This window comes from Euprymna scolopes, chromosome 46 (assembly GCF_053919585.1).
Source record: "Euprymna scolopes isolate OS-2025 chromosome 46, ASM5391958v1, whole genome shotgun sequence".
NCBI lineage: Eukaryota > Metazoa > Mollusca > Cephalopoda > Sepiida > Sepiolidae > Euprymna > Euprymna scolopes.
In genome coordinates, this window is record NC_136527.1 from 81,835,218 (window position 1) to 81,853,364 (window position 18,147).

General features: G+C 31.2%; 1 protein-coding gene across 1 annotated transcript; it reads right to left on the reverse strand.

The window, feature by feature from the left end:
- Nucleotides 1-866: 866 nt before the first annotated feature.
- LOC145270448 (uncharacterized) lies at nucleotides 867-15,879 on the reverse strand. The gene is made up of 2 exons (XM_080126085.1): nucleotides 15,785-15,879; nucleotides 867-3,725 (listed from the first exon to the last, which is right to left on the reverse strand). The coding sequence occupies exon 2, from the start codon at nucleotides 3,467-3,469 to the stop codon at nucleotides 2,003-2,005; it is 1,467 nt and encodes a 488-aa protein (XP_079982211.1). The 5' UTR covers nucleotides 3,470-3,725; nucleotides 15,785-15,879; the 3' UTR covers nucleotides 867-2,002.
- Nucleotides 15,880-18,147: the final 2,268 nt, after the last annotated feature.

Genomic DNA, 18,147 nt, shown 5'->3' on the forward strand with positions numbered 1-18,147 from the left:
ATGTTTGTTCAAAGTTTAGTTTTATGTAAAATATTAGCAACATATTTAATGAGTTTGTCTTTTCAATACAATATAACTGGCATGGGTAGTTGATTGGTTGCAAAGTGCTTTACAATATGTTTGTTCAAAGTTTAGTTTTATGTAAAATATTAGCAACATATTTAATGAGTTTGTCTTTTCAATACAATATAACTGGCATGGGTAGTTGATTGGTTGCAGAGTGCTTTACAATGTGTTTGTTCAAAGTTTAGTTTTATGTAAAATATTAGCAACACAATGAGTTTGTCTTTTCAATACAATATAACTGGCATGGGTAGTTGATTGGTTGCAGAGTGCTTTACAATGTTTGTCCAAAGTTTAGTTTTATGTAAAATATTAGCAACACATTTAATGAGTTTGTCTTTTCAATACAATATAACTGGCATGGGTAGTTGATTGGTTGCAGAGTGCTTTACAATATGTTTGTTCAAAGTTTAGTTTTATGTAAAATATTAGCAACACAATGAGTTTGTCTTTTCAATACAATATAACTGGCATGGGTAGTTGATTGGTTGCAGAGTGCTTTACAATATGTTTGTTCAAAGTTTAGTTTTATGTAAAATATTAGCAACATATTTAATGAGTTTGTCTTTTCAATACAATATAACTGTCATGGGTAGTTGATTGGTTGCAAAGTGCTTTACAATATGTTTTTTCAAAGTTTAGTTTTATGTAAAATATTAGCAACATATTTAATGAGTTTGTCTTTTCAATACAATATAACTGTCATGGGTAGTTGATTGGTTGCAAAGTGCTTTACAATATGTTTGTTCAAAGTTTAGTTTTATGTAAAATATTAGCAACATATTTAATGAGTTTGTCTTTTCAATACAATATAACTGGCATGGGTAGTTGATTGGTTGCAGAGTGCTTTACAATATGTTTGTTCAAAGTTTAGTTTTATGTAAAATATTAGCAACACAATGAGTTTGTCTTTTCAATACAATATAATTGTCATGGGTAGTTGATTGGTTGCAAAGTGCTTTACAATGTTTGTCCAAAGTTTAGTTTTATGAAAAAGAATAGCAACACATTTAACAAGTTTATGTTTTAATTTTCAATGTGTTTTCATATGATGAAACAAAGCAATGTTGCATGTAAAGGAAAATCAAAATATTGGACCAAAATGTTTTTCTCCTGTATTTGTTTACATATGCTGCAACAAACTTACCTTCTGTGTAAAAGAACTCCATACTTCAGAGAATATGATTTTCTCTATATTTTGTCTTATTATTTCTTGTTATAAGCTGGGTATGGGGCAGCCACACCAGCTGCCAACATGCACCCGCTTTTTCTTGATTTAGCTTAGAGTTTTTTTAGGATCCTCGTTGTTCCCTTATCTGCAATTTCATGGACCTTTCTTGCACTTAGTTCACTAGGAACACTGATTTGATGTGATATAATTGTTTTTTTACTTGGCCTTCGGGACAAGATCAAAGTGTAGTATCTGTTCTTCAGATGCTGCACTTCTATTTCTTGTTCTCTTTCGGTGGAGGAGAAATCCTTCACGACTGAGACAATTTTTATTTTTGTACCTTTTCTCCACGTTAAAAAACGACCCTGGTGTCTAACTCTGTCCCGTGGGGAGGCATAGTAAATAGGTACATAACTTCTGTATAACTGAGATAATTGATATCTAGTTTCTTTTCAGATTATACATAGGAACTTGACATTTGATCTGTTCTCTCTTTTGCAGTTATAATCAGACATCCATCATAGGAAAAAATCTATATTATTATGTTTGACAGTAGAATTTTAAATGTAAGTAACTTATATGGCTATAATGTATGGTGCATACCTCATTTGAAACACAAGAATAGGATTATTTCTCTGGTATTTTTCAGCTCCGAGAAACATGCATCCTGTATAGAAAAACACGTCTTTCACAAGAATATCATATTTCTCCAGTATGTGTTTCCCTATGCTCCAACAAAAGTTACTTTTTTTTAAAAGAACGACACACTTAAGAAGCATGCAGCTTTTCCCCAGTATGTTTCATCATATGCTGTGATAAACTTACCTTCAGTCTAAAAGAAGAACCACATACTTCACAAGAATAAGGTTTTTCTCCAGTGTGTGTTTGCATATGCTGTGACAAATTTGACTTCTGTGTAAAAGAAGAACCACATACTTCACAAGAATGCGGTTTTTCTCCTGAGTGTTTCAGCATATGCTGCGATAAACTAGTTTTCTGTATATAAGAAGAACCACATATTTCACAAGCATATGGTCGTTCCCCAGTATGTAATCGCATATGCCGCAACAAATGTGACGTCTGTGTAAAAGTAGAACCACAGATTTCACAAGAATAGGGTTTTTCTCCAGTATGTTTAAGCATATGCTGCGACAAACTTACCTTCTTTCTAAATGAACAACCACATATTTCACAAGAATGTGGTTTTTCGCCAGTATGTTTAAGCATATGCTGCACCAATTGTTGCTTTCGTGAAAAAGTAGAACTACACATTTCACAAGAATGTGGTTTTTCTCCAGTATGTGTCTGCACATGACGGAACAAATCTGTCTTCTGCGTAAAAGAAAAACCACATATTTCACAAGAATATGGTTTTTCTCCCGTATGTGTTCGCATATGACGGAACAAATCTGACTTCTGTGTAAATGAAACACAACACACTTCACAAGAGTATGGTTTTTCTCCAGTATGTGTTCGCATATGTAGCAACAAACTTGACTTCTGTGTAAAAGAAGAACCACAAACTTCACAAGAATATGGCTTCTCTCTTGTGTGTGTTCGTATATGCTGCAACAAATGTGACTTCCGTGTAAAAGAAGCTTCACAGAGTTCACAAGAGTATGGTTTTTCTCCAGTATGTGTTCGTATATGTTGCAACAAATTTTGCTTTTGTGTGAAAGTCGAATCACATACATCACAAGAATGTGGCTTTTCTCCAGTATGTGTTTGCATATGTCGCAACAAATGTGACTTCTGTGAAAAGCAAAAACCACATACTTGACAGGAATGTGGTTTTTCTCCAGTATGTGTTCGCATATGCTGTGACAAATTTTGCTTCTGTGTAAAAGAAGACCCACATACTTCACAAGAATGCGGTTTTTCCCCAGTATGTGTTTGAACATGACGGAATAAATCTGACTTCAGTGTAAACGAAGAACGACATTCTTCACAAGAATGTGGTTTGTCTCCTGTATGTTTTCGCATATGATGGGACAAATGTGACTTCTGTGTAAAACAAGAACCACATACTTCACAAGAATATGGTTTTTCTCCTGTATGTGTCCGCATATGTTGCAATAAATTTGACTTCTGTGTAAAAGAAGAACCACATACTTCACAAGAATGTGGCTTTTCTCCAGTATGTGTTCGCATATGCTGCAACAAATTTTGCTTCTGTGTAAAAGAAGAACCACATACTTCACAAGAATGTGGTTTGTCTTCTGTGTGTGACTGCATATTTCTCAAGTAAAATAAATTCTGTTTTTTATGCAGTTATGTATTTTAGAATTGTTTACAAATGTTATATTTTATAATGAGAAAACAAAAATGATACAAGAACAATTTGATATATTTTTTATCAAATGTGATAAAAAGAGTTATGTTTTTATCATATCTCCAAGAAATTTTCAATTGTTTTTAGACGATCTTAGACACCAATGGGATAAAGATGCATTCAAATTCAATTGTAGAATTCTTTTCACCAATGTAGATTCTGTAATTAAAAGAGAATTTTTTAAATTATGTGTCATGTATTAAAATTCAGTTATTATGTAAATTCTTATTAAAAGCACAAATTCATTATTGATTATATTAAAAATATAATGAGAAAATTGTTATGCAATACGGGTCAAAATAAATTTAGAAACAAGAATTAATAATGATTGAAAGGGAAAAAATGTATAAAAATATGAATAAGAAAAATAAATTAAAATTAAGAAAATATGAATGAAAAAAATAGGACAAAATGAGCGGGAAAATCAAGTAAGTGAAAATGTACTAAAAATAAAAATATGAAAAAATGGAAAAAGTTAATAAATGGATCGAAATGAAGAATTTGGTTGACATGAAAAATTTATGAAAAAATGAAAAAAAAACTCACAAAATTATTTAGAAAAATTAGTAAAAAAATGATTACCATATTATTTCTGAGGTTACATTACTCTCATAAAAAATTACTGATATCAAATTATTATTACGAATAGCTGTTGTCGCTTGAAGGGTCATTAAGGAACACACAGATACGTGGATGAGTTGGAAAAGGTAGAAATGTTAATTATTTAAAATTGTCTATAGTTTGTTAATTAAATTCGTGTTAATTGTCTATAGTTTGTTAAAAAGTGGAAACTAACGACAAAAATCTAAAGTATATAAAGAAATTTTCTTTGAAATTTTCTCATCCAATCTGGGAAAATGCACCAAATATCAGCCAGATTGAAACTCTAAGATAATACACAACCAGTATTTAAGAAATAAAGAAATCTGCTGCTCGCTTTATTTGAGAATATTTATGAGTTTGAAATACTTGTTAAAACGGGCATTCTATGAAAAGTTGAATTCAATCAATACACAACAGTTTTACTGACTTTAGCATGGGTTTAAGCTCGATGATAAAAGACCCACTTCTTAGCGCTAAAACCGTTTTCACTAAGTTAAAGAGAGTAAAGATATTCTATAATGTATATCTGAGTGATATTTACATTTAAATTCCAGTTGAGAAAAAATAGCGCAAATTTGCTTTTTATCAAGGTCTTTAATATTATTCAAATTCGAAAGGTTACCTCTTGTAGTTAAGGTGGTGCCGACCATTTTAGTTCTGAATATTATGTTGAGCAGCTTTGATTTCGTGATATCAGACCTGGTTGATACTATCATAATAAGTAAGACCAGAGAAGAAAGAATATCTACAAAGGTGACACCGACCATTTTACAAGAAATTATGGATACTTTGGTTTTGTGATATCAGATCTGAATGATATTTTCATACTAAGTAAAACCAGGGAGCAACACCGATCCACAAAATATTCTCTCGGATAGAGGATTTACGATTTGAAATAGAAGAAAAGTGTTATTTTCTCACAGAGACATATCATCGATAAAAACTGTAGAAGACCAGACCTTGAAAAGGTTACATGTATAAAGGATATGCCTGCTGTGAAATATATTTAAAAATTACAAAGATTGGGGGGGGAGTAGCAAGACTTTTATTTCCAATATGAAAAGGTCACATGTATGAAGGATATGTCACTAGCTAAAAGTAAAAACTCACAAAATTATTTAGAAAAATTAGTAAAAAAATTTATGAAAAAATGAAGAAAAAACTCACAAAGTTATTTAGAAAAATTAGTAAAAAAATGATTACCATATTATTTCTGAGGCTACATTACTCTCCTAAAAATTGACTGATATCAAATTATTATTACGAATACCTGTTGTATCTCTGGAGGGGTCATTAAGGAACACACAGATACGTTGATGAGTTGGAAAAGGTTGAAATGTTAATTATTTAAAATTGTCTATAGTTTGTTAATTAAATTAGTGTTAATTGTCTATAGTTTGTTAATTAAATTCGTGTTAATTGTCTATACTTTGTTAATTAAATTCGTGTTAATTGTCTATAGTTTGTTAATTAAATTAGTGTTCTTTGTCTATAGTTTGTTAATTAACTTCGTGTTAATTGTCTATAGTTTGTTAATTAAATTCGTGTTAATTGTCTATAGTTTGTTAATTAAATTCGTGTTAATTGTCTATAGTTTGTTAATTAAATTCGTGTTAATTGTCTATAGTTTGTTAATTAAATTCGTGTTAATTGTCTATAGTTTGTTAATTAAATTAGTGTTCTTTGTCTATAGTTTGTGAATTAAATTCGTGTTAATTGTCTACAGTTTGTTAATTAAATTCGTGTTAATTGTCTATAGTTTGTTAATTAAATTCGTGTTAATTGTCTATAGTTTGTTAATTAAATTCGTGTTAATTGTCTATAGTTTGTTAATTAAATTCGTGTTAATTGTCTATAGTTTGTTAATTAAATTCGTGTTAATTGTCTATAGTTTGTTAATTAAATTCGTGTTAATTGTCTATAGTTTGTTAATTAAATTCGTGTTAATTGTTTATAGTTTGTTAATTAAATTCGTGTTAATTGTCTATAGTTTGTTAATTAAATTCGTGTTAATTGTCTATAGTTTGTTAATTAAATTCGTGTTAATTGTCTATAGTTTGTTAATTAAATTCGTGTTAATTGTCTATAGTTTGTTAATTAAATTCGTGTTAATTGTCTATAGTTTGTTAATTAAATTCGTGTTAATTGTCTATAGTTTGTTAATTAAATTCGTGTTAATTGTCTATAGTTTGTTAATTAAATTCGTGTTAATTGTCTATAGTTTGTTAATTAAATTAGTGTTAATTGTCTATAGTTTGTTAATTAAATTCGTGTTAATTGTCTATAGTTTGTTAATTAAATTAGTGTTAATTGTCTATAGTTTGTTAATTAAATTCGTGTTAATTGTCTATAGTTTGTTAATTAAATTCGTGTTAATTGTCTATAGTTTGTTAATTAAATTCGTGTTAATTGTCTATAGTTTGTTAATTAAATTCGTGTAAATTGTCTATAGTTTGTTAATTAAATTCGTGTTAATTGTCTATAGTTTGTTAATTAAATTCGTGTTAATTGTCTATAGTTTGTTAATTAAATTAGTGTTAATTGTCTATAGTTTGTTAATTAAATTCGTGGTAATTGTCTATAGTTTGTTAATTAAATTCGTGTTAATTGTCTATAGTTTGTTAATTAAATTAGTGTTAATTGTCTATAGTTTGTTAATTAAATTCGTGTTAATTGTCTATAGTTTGTTAATTAAATTAGTGTTAATTGTCTATAGTTTGTTAATTAAATTAGTGTTAATTGTCTATAGTTTGTTAATTAAATTCGTGTTAATTGTCTATAGTTTGTTAATTAAATTAGTGTTAATTGTCTATAGTTTGTTAATTAAATTAGTGTTAATTGTCTATAGTTTGTTAATTAAATTCGTGGTAATTGTCTATAGTTTGTTAATTAAATTCGTGTTAATTGTCTATAGTTTGTTAATTAAATTCGTGTTAATTGTCTATAGTTTGTTAATTAAATTCGTGTTAATTGTCTATAGTTTGTTAATTAAATTCGTGTTAATTGTCTATAGTTTGTTAATTAAATTCGTGTTAATTGTCTATAGTTTGTTAATTAAATTCGTGTTAATTGTCTATAGTTTGTTAATTAAATTAGTGTTAATTGTCTATAGTTTGTTAATTAAATTCGTGGTAATTGTCTATAGTTTGTTAATTAAATTCGTGTTAATTGTCTATAGTTTGTTAATTAAATTAGTGTTAATTGTCTATAGTTTGTTAATTAAATTCGTGTTAATTGTCTATAGTTTGTTAATTTAATTAGTGTTAATTGTCTATAGTTTGTTAATTAAATTAGTGTTAATTGTCTATAGTTTGTTAATTAAATTCGTGTTAATTGTCTATAGTTTGTTAATTAAATTAGTGTTAATTGTCTATAGTTTGTTAATTAAATTAGTGTTAATTGTCTATAGTTTGTTAATTAAATTCGTGGTAATTGTCTATAGTTTGTTAATTAAATTCGTGTTAATTGTCTATAGTTTGTTAATTAAATTAGTGTTAATTGTCTATAGTTTGTTAATTAAATTAGTGTTAATTGTCTATAGTTTGTTAATTAAATTCGTGTTAATTGTCTATAGTTTGTTAATTAAATTCGTGTTAATTGTCTATAGTTTGTTAAAAAGTGGAAACTAACGACAGTGTACAAAAATCTAAAGTATATAAAGAAATTTTCTTTGAAATTTTCTCATCCAATCTGGGAAAATGCACCAAATATCAGCCAGATTGAAACTCTAAGATAATACACAACCAGTATTTAAGAAATAAAGAAATCTGCTGCTCGCTTTATTTGAGAAGATTTATGAGTTGAAATACTTGTTAAAACGGGCATTCTATGAAAAGTTGAATTCAGTCAATACACAACAGTCTATATAAAAAATGCAGTCAATACACAACAGTCTATATCAGAAATGCAGTCAATACACAACTATGTTGAGCAGCCTTGGTTTTGTGATATCAGATCTGAATGATATTTTCATACTAAGTAAAACCAGGGAGCAACACTGATCCACAAAATATTCTCTCGAATACAGGATTTATGATTTGAAATAGAAGAAAAGTGTTATTTTCTCACAGAGACATATCATCGATAAAAACTGTAGAAGACCAGACCCGGAAAAGGTCACATGTATAAAGGATATGCCTGCTGTGAAATATATTACAAAATTACAAAGATTGGGGGGGGGAGTAGCAAGACTTTTATTTCCAATATGAAAAGGTCACATGCATGAAGGATATGTCACTAGCTAAAAGGCATTCTATAAAAACCCTGACGTCAGATCTATTCCTCACGCATGCTTACCCAAAACTAGATCTATTAGTCACTAGCAATGCGAGCTCATATAAAATAGGCCCCTGCATTTTACACAAAATGCGAAAGAAGCAAAAAACCGATTGAACACGAGTGCAGATCTCTGTTTCTGGTAGAAAAAAATACCAGTTACAGATCGAGAAAGAAGCTCTTGCTTTATGTTCACAGCTAAAAAGTTTCATTAATATCTAACCGGATGATTCTTTATACTGCAGACCGATCACAAACCTCCATTGACCTTCTTTGGGCCAGAGATAGAAAGTTATTCGTCTACTCAGCAAACGGTCTGTAGAGATAGCGTACTATTCTGATAAATTACAATTTCAAGATAGAGTAATTCTCTAAGCAGATTGGGCATGGAGACAGAATGTCTTGAGGACTCAGTAATTTATATAATTTTAAGGGGATTAGAACAACAGTCTAAAGAGCAGAGTTTATTTTAATGTATTAGTAAATGCGGTGGGTGGCCGTAATAAAATTTCAAGAAAGGTATTCCACAAGGAAAATGAATGGATAAAGAGGTTTTTTTTACACAGTGATCACCACTTATCAAGGCCTTGAAGGCACCCAAGGATAAGGGTTATTGCAAGTACATTACGTTAGTGTGGAGATTTGATGAAGTGTTTACTTAAGGGAGCGGTTCATTAGGAATTTGTTAACATTGGACTTGAAGACATCCAAGTTGTAGTCCGGTGGGAAGCAGGCAGATGGAACAGAGTTCCACAGGTTCTGAAGTTAATAAAGAATTAGAGAAGTTTATTGAGAATAATTACAAAGACAGCATGTTACATTTTTTTAAGTGTTCCCGCCCAGGGAAGGCTCTCACAACCGGTGACCGGTGATAACGTTCTTTCGATAAAAAATTCTGGCGGTGAATTGCTCATCTCGCCATAACACAACCTCCTAAGACAATTTCTCCCAAGAGAATTTGGCTTAATATTGTTTGCTTTTTGGTTTGGGGCTCAGCCGGTTAACTTTTCTTTTCACACTTGTACTTTTTCTCCTCAATATCGTTTGAGTGGGTGGAGTTGGTGGAGAAGCTTGAACTCTCAAATCTGGTGTAAGTTCTGTTAAGGGTTGGGGAATGTTAAAAGAATCATACACAACCTCTAGGGGCAGGTCATTTTCTTCTGCCTGTTTGTAGTCATCAGTGTGTCGAGGTCTTAACTGATTTATATGCCTGCGACAGTCGAATTTATTACTTCTTACAGAATATAGCATGTGTCCGATTCGTTTCATGATAATCCCCTCCTCCCAAAATTTTTTCCACTCCTGTAATTCAGGAAGAATATTCTGTCACCAGGTTTGTAAAACCTTGTTGGAAAATTTTCTTCTGTTGTTGTTACTCTGGTTGCACTTGGTAAAATTCTATCAAATACAGATCTGATTTTCTGTGCAAACATCAGTTCGGCTGGTGACGAACCGGTATCAGTGTTTGGGTTCGGAGTTATCCTGTACACCGATAAAAATTGTTCAAGACTCTTCTCGTCAGTGTCCATGCCTTGGTTTTTCTTCAAGGCTCTTTTGAAAGTATCGACGAACCTCTCTGCTAGGCCATTTGACTTGGGTGGTAGATTGCCGTTGTTAAATGTTCAATGGCTAGAGCCTTGCAGAATTCTTCAAATTCTTTGCTGGTAAATTGGGTGCCGTTGTTGCTGACAATAGTTTTAGGCACTCCAAAACGACTGAAGAGAACTCTTAGTGCATCTATTGTACTCATCGAAGTAGGGTTTTTGTATTTAAACACTTCTGGCCATTTTGTGAAACAGTCTACGACCACTAAGAAATAATGTCCATTTAAAGGACCTGCATAATCGATATGTAACTGAGTCTACAGTGTATCAGTCTTTGGCCACGGTTGTATCTGCACAGGTGGTGCCTTTGCTGCTAGCAGACACCCTTGAAACTCTCTTACGAGTTTTTCAATGTCCTGGTCGATCCTAGGCCAATACGTATATCCACGCATTAAAGCTTTCATTCTCGACATGCCTGGATGACCACTATGAAATTCTTTTTAAATTCTTCTCTGAAGCGTAGTCGGTATGACGACTCTGTCTGCGTACATCAAGGTTTGAGCACAAATGGAAAATGGTAAAATTTTAGGGTCTTTCTTTGATTTTCCATTTAGTTGCACCAACTTTTTCATTTTCACAATATAATCATCCTTTTCTGCTGCCTTATTTATTTCGTCTAGAGTCACTGTTAACTCTCTGATTGTGTTGCACAGTAATCTGGAGAGTTTTTTTTCCTCTGTCAATGCAGCTATTACTGTGTCTTCCAAAGGTTCAGCACACTTTTGGATGAGCCTGGACAGTCCATCTGCATGTCCGATATTTTTAGATGAAATCTACTCCATTTTAAAGATATAATTTAGTAGAATTATGCTCCATCGTTGGAGTCTGTTCGCAGTGTGCGTAGGTATGCCTTTTTTAGAGCCAAAAATAGTCAATAAGTGTTTGTGGTCGGTTTGCAAAGTAAACATCCTTCCATGAATAAATCTATGGAATTTTTTAATGGCATAAATAATCGCCAAGCTTTCTTTTTCAATTTGAGAATAGTTTCTTTCAGCCGGCAAAAGTGATCTGGATGCATGGGCTATTGGCTTTGTTGATCCATCTTCAAGCTTATGGAGAAGAACTGCTCCTACTCCGTAGTCACTTGCATCTGATGCAACAATCAATTCTTTCCGTGGATCAAAATGTGCTAGAGCTAAATCTGATAGCAGGCATTTCTTAATATCTTCAAACGCATTTTGGCATTCTTTTGACCAAATCCACTTTTGTCCTTTTTTAACAAATCATTCAATGGTGCTCTCAGCTTATGCATGTTTGGAATATAAATAGCGTAATATTGAGCCAAACCCAAAAAAGATTGTAACTGGGCAACATTATTGGGTGCTGTCATCCTCTCGATTGCTTCTGTTCTCTGAGGATCCGGTCTTCTGTCTTTGCTGTCGATAATTTGACCAAGATATTTTATCTGTTTTAAAAAGAATTCACATTTTTCGGCACTTAACTTGAAACCAAATTCCTCAATTCTTTGGAAAACTGCTCTGATGTGTTCCTTATGTTCCTGTACATTTTTACTTTTGACAAGGATGTCATCCAAATATGCGATTGCAACATCTAAATCAGCAAGCATCGTATCCATTATTTGCTGAAATAGTGCTGGGGCCACTTTTAATCCAAAAGGAAGTCTTTTTAGTCGTAAAAGTCCTAGATGGGTATTGATACACAAATACTTGGAACATTCTTCATTGACTTTTACCTGAAGGTAAGCTTCCGATAAGTCGATTTTGGAGAAAATTCTACCTCCATTCAGCTTTGTAAAAATGTCTTCAGGAGATGGAAGTGGATAACTGTGATCCATCAGACAGTCATTAAGGCATGTAGAAAAATCGGCACATACCCGAATATTCTTAGTTTTCTTTTTAACATACACAGTGGGGCTCGCCCACTCAGAATAGTTAACTTTTTCGACTACACCATTTTTCTGTAGTCTTTTTAGTTCAATTTCAATATCTTCTTTTGAAGAAAAAGGCACATTTCTTTTTGGTCTAAAAACAGGTTTCACATTCTGTTTTAATTCCAAATTTACTTCAGTTTTGGTGCACACTCCTAATCCCTTTGAAAAAACTTTGGGGAATTCACTTTTTAACACTGCCAGAAAATGGTCATTTTGTTTGGAATTTTTCTTTTCCAATGCTCTTACATTATTGCAAAATAAATTTATGGGTAGCTCCCATAAATCAAACAAAACAATCCAACCAATTCCAAAAAGGACAGAATTTATTCCTGGAACAACTGAAAGGTTTGAGGAAAAAGTTATCGATCCAAGAGAAACACTGCAATTAAATTCTTCCATGAATTTTAATCGCTCTCCGGAAACACCTTTTGCAATTTTTTGTGTTTTTCTCAGTTTTGGACCACCAATTCTCTTCCAGGTCATTTCGTCGATAATTGATATATCGCTACCTGTGTCTATAAGTAGCTTCACTGAGTGACCATTTATTTGTGTGTGAACGAATTTCCGTTTCCCTCCTTGTTTTATTTCTTCTTTGGACAAGACCACATTTACTTTTGGCTTCCATTTCCGTCTTTTGTCTTGCTTAGTTCGGCAGTGAGATGTCCGGTGTCCCACTAGGCCACATTTGGTACAACGTTGGTCTTCATAAGGGCAGTTTTTTCTTAAGTGCGAACCCGCACAACTCCAACATTCAAAACCTTTCCCTTTGTCTTTTGGAAATGTCTTCTGTTTTATTACCTGGACTTGGGATGTGACTTTTCCCTCTATCCTCGTAGTGTCCCATTTTACATTTATTAATTTTTGACATTCTTCTGTCACTTTTTGCAAGTTCATTTCCGGGTCTTGCTCCATGATTGATACTATCCTTGACCTTAAATCCTTGTCCTTCGGTACTGTCAGTCCCTGGACAAATATGTAGCACTTAAACATGTCCACTGATAAATCCTTTAATTTAAACAGTTCACACTGGGCGTTGACTTTGCCCGCATATGTGACAATGTCATCAGTTTCGACTTTTGACATATTTAAACACCTATACCGTGTATGAAAAAGGTTATCTCTTTCACCGAATATAACACACACAATTTTCACCGTTTCAGAAAAAGAGATCTCTTCCGGTATTTTAGGCAATATCAAATTCGTGAATTTAGTATTTTCTTCTGTGCCCATTTTTTGGATTAATAGCGTCATTTTTTCCTCATGCGACCACTTATCGTATCGTTTTGTAAATATCATGTCAAACCTACGATACTAGGGTGGAAAAGTTTTACCTTTTTCTATTTAAACTCTGAAAGCGAGTTCACTATACCCTCAGCCGAAAAAAATCTGGATGCACCCTCCTTAGATTTTTCTGACAAAATCGTTTCACAAAATAAGCGATTATCTGTCCTTTGTTGTATTACAAGAGTTTCAAAACGTTCTTGTTGAATTAGCATTTGCTTTTGAAAATCCATTTGAGCGATTAAACTCTCAGTTAACGTCTTCGTCAACGTTGCTATTTGTTCCAATGTCATTTTCTTTTAAAATGTATCAATAGCAAGTTAACGTATACCACAGAGAAAAAAAATAAAAATAAAATATTGTTCAAAAACAAGATGCTTATTTTCGCAGAAAATTGTCACCACATAGGAAAAGTTCCGAAAAAAAAAATCACCGTTAAAATAACACTTGACAAAATTTCAAGAGATTCATTTTTCGTCTACTTCAGCAGACACACGTAAACTTCTTTCAAAAATTTTCTTTATTAAATAAACACAGATTCCTTAGTATTGTTCACTTGTTGGTTTTTTATCGTATTAACCAAATACAAAAAACACGTCTGTTAATCATGAAGAAAGTCACAATTTACACACACACACACACACACACACACGTTATATAACGTCAACTCTTTGGGTGTTTAAAAAGAGAAAAACGGTGTTTAACTCGTCAATAATATAAAAATTATTTTTTTTACTTGCGTAAATTTGTGGCAGACACCAGTCTTTAGCTTTCTAAGATGCCTTTTCTTCAATTAAAAGTGAACTTTGTGAACAAAAAATTTCAGAATGTTCTCGGTAACGTGTTTTTTTTTTGTTTTTTTTTAGATGAATTTACAGTTTGTATCTCATCTTTGTCGCCAGTTGATATATCCTGCGGTGGGTGGCCGTAATAAAAGGATATTCAAGAAAGGTATTCCACAAGGAAAATAAATGGATAAAGGGATTCTGAACTTAATAAAGAATTTGAGAAGTTTATTGAGAATATTTACAGAGACAGCATATTACGTTTTTTTTTTTTTGTGTGTTCCTGCCCAGGGAAGGCTCTCACAACCGGTGACCGGTGATAATGTTCTTTCAATAAAAAGTTCCGGCGGTGAATTGCTCATCTCGCCATAACATTAATACAATTAAAAGAAAACAGCGGTCGTTGTAATGTCTATTTCCTTCTATAGCAATTGTAAGGACATTTTGTTTTGTTTTCGCTTTGTTTTTTGTTTTTTTAAGAATTGAAATTAAAGCAAAACCTCTGGTTAAACACCGGAAGACTTATTTTTAAGAATTTGGGATTAAAATGTTAAGTAAAAATACAGAATACAAAACACCCTCTCCTCTTCATGTTAAACAATAGGTTTCTAAATGATTTACCCCAAAACAGAATACGCTCGCCAACAAATACCTAACTTCTTAAAGGTGGTCAACCAGCGCATTTTTAGCAAACACTTAACAAAAAATACCTAAAAAGAAAAAGACACGTTTGCAAAAATATTTAAAAAAAAATGCAATGAATCTAAAAATATTTAATAAGCAAATATTCATAAAAATGAAGAGAATTTGGGACGCTGAAAACGTAAACAACTTATTAAATTATTCTTTCAAATCTATTTAGCTTAAAATAATTCATTTATTTTGAATCTTATATAATCTATATTATTTCATTTATTTATTTAGTTAGTTTTCACTGTCGCTGAGTTTGTTTTGTTCTGAAAAAATAATTTGAGAAGATAAAAATGATGTTGATTTTTAAGTAAACGATAAAATAATTGTTGTTTCCTAATTTTTTAATCATTTATTAAAAACAAAATAAAACAAAATAAAAACATCAAATGCAATCGACGACTAAAAATCTAAAACAAAAAAAAAGTTGACTGAAGAGAATTTTAAATCTATTTATTTAAAAAGAATTTATTTATTGCAATACTCATGTTAAGTAATAAGTTTATAAATAATTAAACGTGAAACAGAATACGTTTTACAATTAATAAAAACCAAAAGACATAAATATTAAAAAATTCAACGAAGATAAAAACATTTACTAAACAAATACTCAAAATAATGAGAGTTTAGGACGACGAAAACACAAATCATTAGATTCTTCATTATTTTTTTAATTAAAAAAATCTTTATAATTTAATCAGTTAAAAACATTCTTGCAAACTTTTTCTTGCTTCAACTGTTGACGAGTTTATTTTGCTTGGAAAAAAAATTTGAGAAAATGAAATGATGTTTTATTTATTTTGAGATTTGAAGCCGTCGATTGTTTTGTTTCTTTTACGATTAAAAAATTATTTTAAATCAAAAACATTTAAAATATTTTTAATAAACGATAAAATATTTTTTTTTTGTTTTTCATATTTTTTAATCATTATTAAAATAAAATAAAAACATTAAAAACAATCGACAAAAATTCTTTAAAAAAAGTTTTCACAATGATTGTTTAGTAAAAATGTAATTATCTCCCTTACATTTGTAACGTATTCTGCAAATGCCCAAAAATCGATACTAAATTCATGTAGTAATACTTACTTTTTGTTTTATAATCTGCTTTCGATTGACTTTAACTGTTTTTATAAAGAAAACAATGTTTCAAATGTGAATGACTTCGAAAACTGAAATTCAAATTCAAGATGGCGAACGGAAAAACAAGTTCGCAGAAATAAATTGAAGAAGAAAATTAAAAATGAAATTATTTCGAAATTGAACCGATATTTTTGGTGAATATCACGGATAAAATTAATATTGTTTTATTTATCTCAATATTTTAATATTTACATGGAGAAAAAAGATTGAAAGTTTCATCTTCATTAAATTGATATTAAATTAAAGCAGACGACAGTTCAAGATCTGGTATTTGTGGTATTTGTTCAGTGCAGAGAAGCCATGCTCCCAGGCATTAGCTGATATTTTTTTTTTTAAAAGTGATGACTTTTAAGGGAAGTGTATTCTCACTCTAAACTGACCTTTATGAAAAATCGTAACTTATTAGGATAACTTGTGAGTGTGTGTGCTTTGTTAGGTGAATCAGAATTTTGGGGGAATTTTTGACACCCCTAACACAAAACTGTGAATAAAATAAAAAAAAAAAAAACTCGTAATTTCTCATTTTAAAGTGGGTTGTTTATTTTGTTTATGGAATATACTTCCCAAATAAACTATTAAAGTTGTTTAAAAAATAATAGAAATATTATTTTTTATTTAAAAAATAACTGTTTATAAAGTGCCAACGCGCCTTCATGCAGCCATTTTTTTACGTAATGAAATCAATTGAATTTTACGAGTGAAATAGTTTTCAATTTTTAAACTATAAAAATCTATCAAAATTTTTCTCTTGGTTCAATTTTTACGATATTTTCAGAGTCAATGTGAAATTTTATGCTCTTTCCAATACTCTAAATATAATATTTTAGACAACCTTTTTTTATTTACCCTCCCATTTCGAAATGTCTATTAGAATTTGAATAATTAATTTACTCATCAACGTTTTATATATCACAAATTGAAGATAAAAGATCAATAAATAAAATATTCTGATTTAAAACAAAGTGTTTTTGGAAATTTACCTGTAAAGTCCAAAATATAAAACCTTTTTTTAAACTACATTGTTTTTTTATTGTTGTTAAGTGAAAGTTTTTGTTATGCTTAAATTGTCCAGTAAATATTGGACGCTGACGACAATTTTTTCTATTTTATTCAATGTTTTCTTTTTTTAGATATTTAAAAAAAAATCACTCGATAAAGAAAAATTAAAATATATTAAATAAAAAATTCATGTATTTCTTTAAGAGAATAAAAAAATAGAAATTTGGTCGAGCGAATTATTTGTAATTGGCTAAAATCCATGAATGAAATGTTCATAGTTTTCAAATATGGTAGCACATACTGACCACTTATATGCATAAACATTCATTTATTTTATACAAAAGTGAATAAAATATGCTTATAGTAAAAGAAAACGTGTTTTTGTTCGTTATTATTACATTAAATGTTTGTTTATTCATATAATTACTATCGAGATTACTGATGTGTTGTTTTTGAAATAATTATTTTTGTCACTATGCTCAGATGAAACGGTAGACGAGACTTTTGCAGAGATGCAATGCCTAGTTCAGTTTGTAGTCAACCATTACTCAAATGTTGGGTAACATACACATTCTTCTCTGGTTTACAACAACACATTAAACATCTACGTGTCTCATTCTGGATGTGAAATAAAACACATGGCGACTGTTCTCAAAATCGTCAAGAGAGATCGGATGGTCTCGTGTGTAAAATTCATTTGTGAGATATGTTGTTTCAGTTGCAGTCAACATGAACACATAGCATCGCAGTGCCAAAGGAATGTCAGAGGATGGGGCCATTAGCATCAGCCCCCCACTGAGAAACTCCCTGAAGTATATCAACATTAACAATGCATAATGAATAAAAATGCACAAGACAAAATAACATTATAGATAGATCGGCAGACGGTACGTCTCGTAGGGAAAGATCGTCTCCTGGTCCTTTTATTTACAAAAAGAACAGATTTCAAGACTGTCGCGCCCTCTAGTGGTAGTTCATTGAAGTGCAAGGGAGATAATCCTGTCCAATATATTACATCCCTTCAATCTTACTCTGGATCACGAACATAGTCTTCAAATTTTTTTGGTGGTCTCCGAATACGCCCTGACTTGCGAGAGGGTGGTGATGCCGATTTTTCTACCACTGCTGGAGTCTCTGCAACCTCTTCCATATGCCTGCTCTCAATGCTTTCAATTGTGGTCATAGCAGAAGATGATTTTGTAATGCAAACTTCAGTCCACTTTGAATGAGCATCCACTACTATCAAAAACATGTGCCCCAAAAATGGACCCGCATAATCTAAGTGGACTCTCTCCCATGGTGAACTTGGA